General features: G+C 44.3%; 1 protein-coding gene across 1 annotated transcript; it reads right to left on the bottom strand.

The window, feature by feature from the left end:
• Window positions 1-544: 544 nt before the first annotated feature.
• Window positions 545-838, bottom strand: EMH_0042140 (uncharacterized protein; the record flags this gene model as incomplete). The annotated part of the gene is made up of 1 exon (XM_013495705.1): window positions 545-838. One exon carries the CDS (start codon window positions 836-838, stop codon window positions 545-547), a length of 294 nt encoding a protein of 97 aa, XP_013351159.1.
• Between the last annotated feature and the right edge of the window lie 252 nt (window positions 839-1,090).

Consider the following 1,090-nt stretch of genomic DNA (forward strand, 5'->3'; position numbering starts at 1 on the left):
GGAGACAAAAGGAGACAAAAAAAACAACAAAAAGGAGACAAAAGGAGACAAAAGGAGACAAAAGGAGACAAAAGGAGACAGTAGTTTACCTTCTTACGAGCCTAACATATTCCTCAATATAAACAACCAAAACACAAAAAAAACAAAAAAAAACAAAAAAAAAACAGAAAAAAAAACAAAAAAAGAGAAAAAGAAAGAAACAAAACACAAAGACAAAAAGGAGGCAAAAAGGAGACAGAAAGGAGACAGAAAGGAGACAAAAAGGAGACAGAAAGGAGACAAAAGGAGACAGAAAGGAGACAAAAGGAGACAGTAGTTTACCTTCTTACGAGCCTAANAAAGCTTATTAACTCAACCAAAAAAAAACAAAAAAAAGCAAAAAAAACACAAAAAAAACAGAAAAAAAAAACAGAAAAAAAAACAAAAAAAGAGAAAAAGAAAGAAACAACAGAAAGGAGACAAAAAGGAGACAGAAAGGAGACAAAAGGAGACAGTAGTTTACCTTCTTACGAGCCTAACAGAGTCCTCAATAAAGCTTATTAACTCAACCACCCAATACCCCAGCGGGTGGCTGCGGTCCGTAAGGAACCCAGGCAGCTTGTTTACCTGCACCATCTTGCTGCTGCTGCTGCTGCTGCTGCTGCTGCTGCTGCTGCTGCTGCTGTTGCTGCTGGTGATGTTGGTGCGGCTGCTGCTGCTGGTTAGGCTGCGCTTGGTGCGGGGCCTGGAGGGGTTGTGCTGCTCGTGGTGATGCTGCTGCTGCTGCTGTTGCTGCTGCTGCTGCTGCTGCTGCTGCTGCTGTGGTGGTGGTGGTGGTTCGCCTGCTGCAGCAATTCATACACACACAAATATAAACTTTTAGCAGCAGACACACAAACAAATAACTGCTGCTGCTGCTGCTGCTGCTGCAGCAGCAGCAGCAGAATGCAGAAGGGCGAGGGAGACAAACAAAAGAAGCAGCAGCAAACGGCAATCCAAACACTGACACCAGCAGCAGCAGCAGCAGCAGCAACAGCAGCAGCTGCTGCTGCAGCAGCAGCAGCAGCAGCAACAGATTAGAGAGGAAGAAGGAGAAGTACAAACAAAGAAA

This window comes from Eimeria mitis, genomic scaffold (assembly GCF_000499745.2).
Source record: "Eimeria mitis Houghton genomic scaffold, Emh_scaff1704, whole genome shotgun sequence".
Taxonomy (NCBI): domain Eukaryota; phylum Apicomplexa; class Conoidasida; order Eucoccidiorida; family Eimeriidae; genus Eimeria; species Eimeria mitis.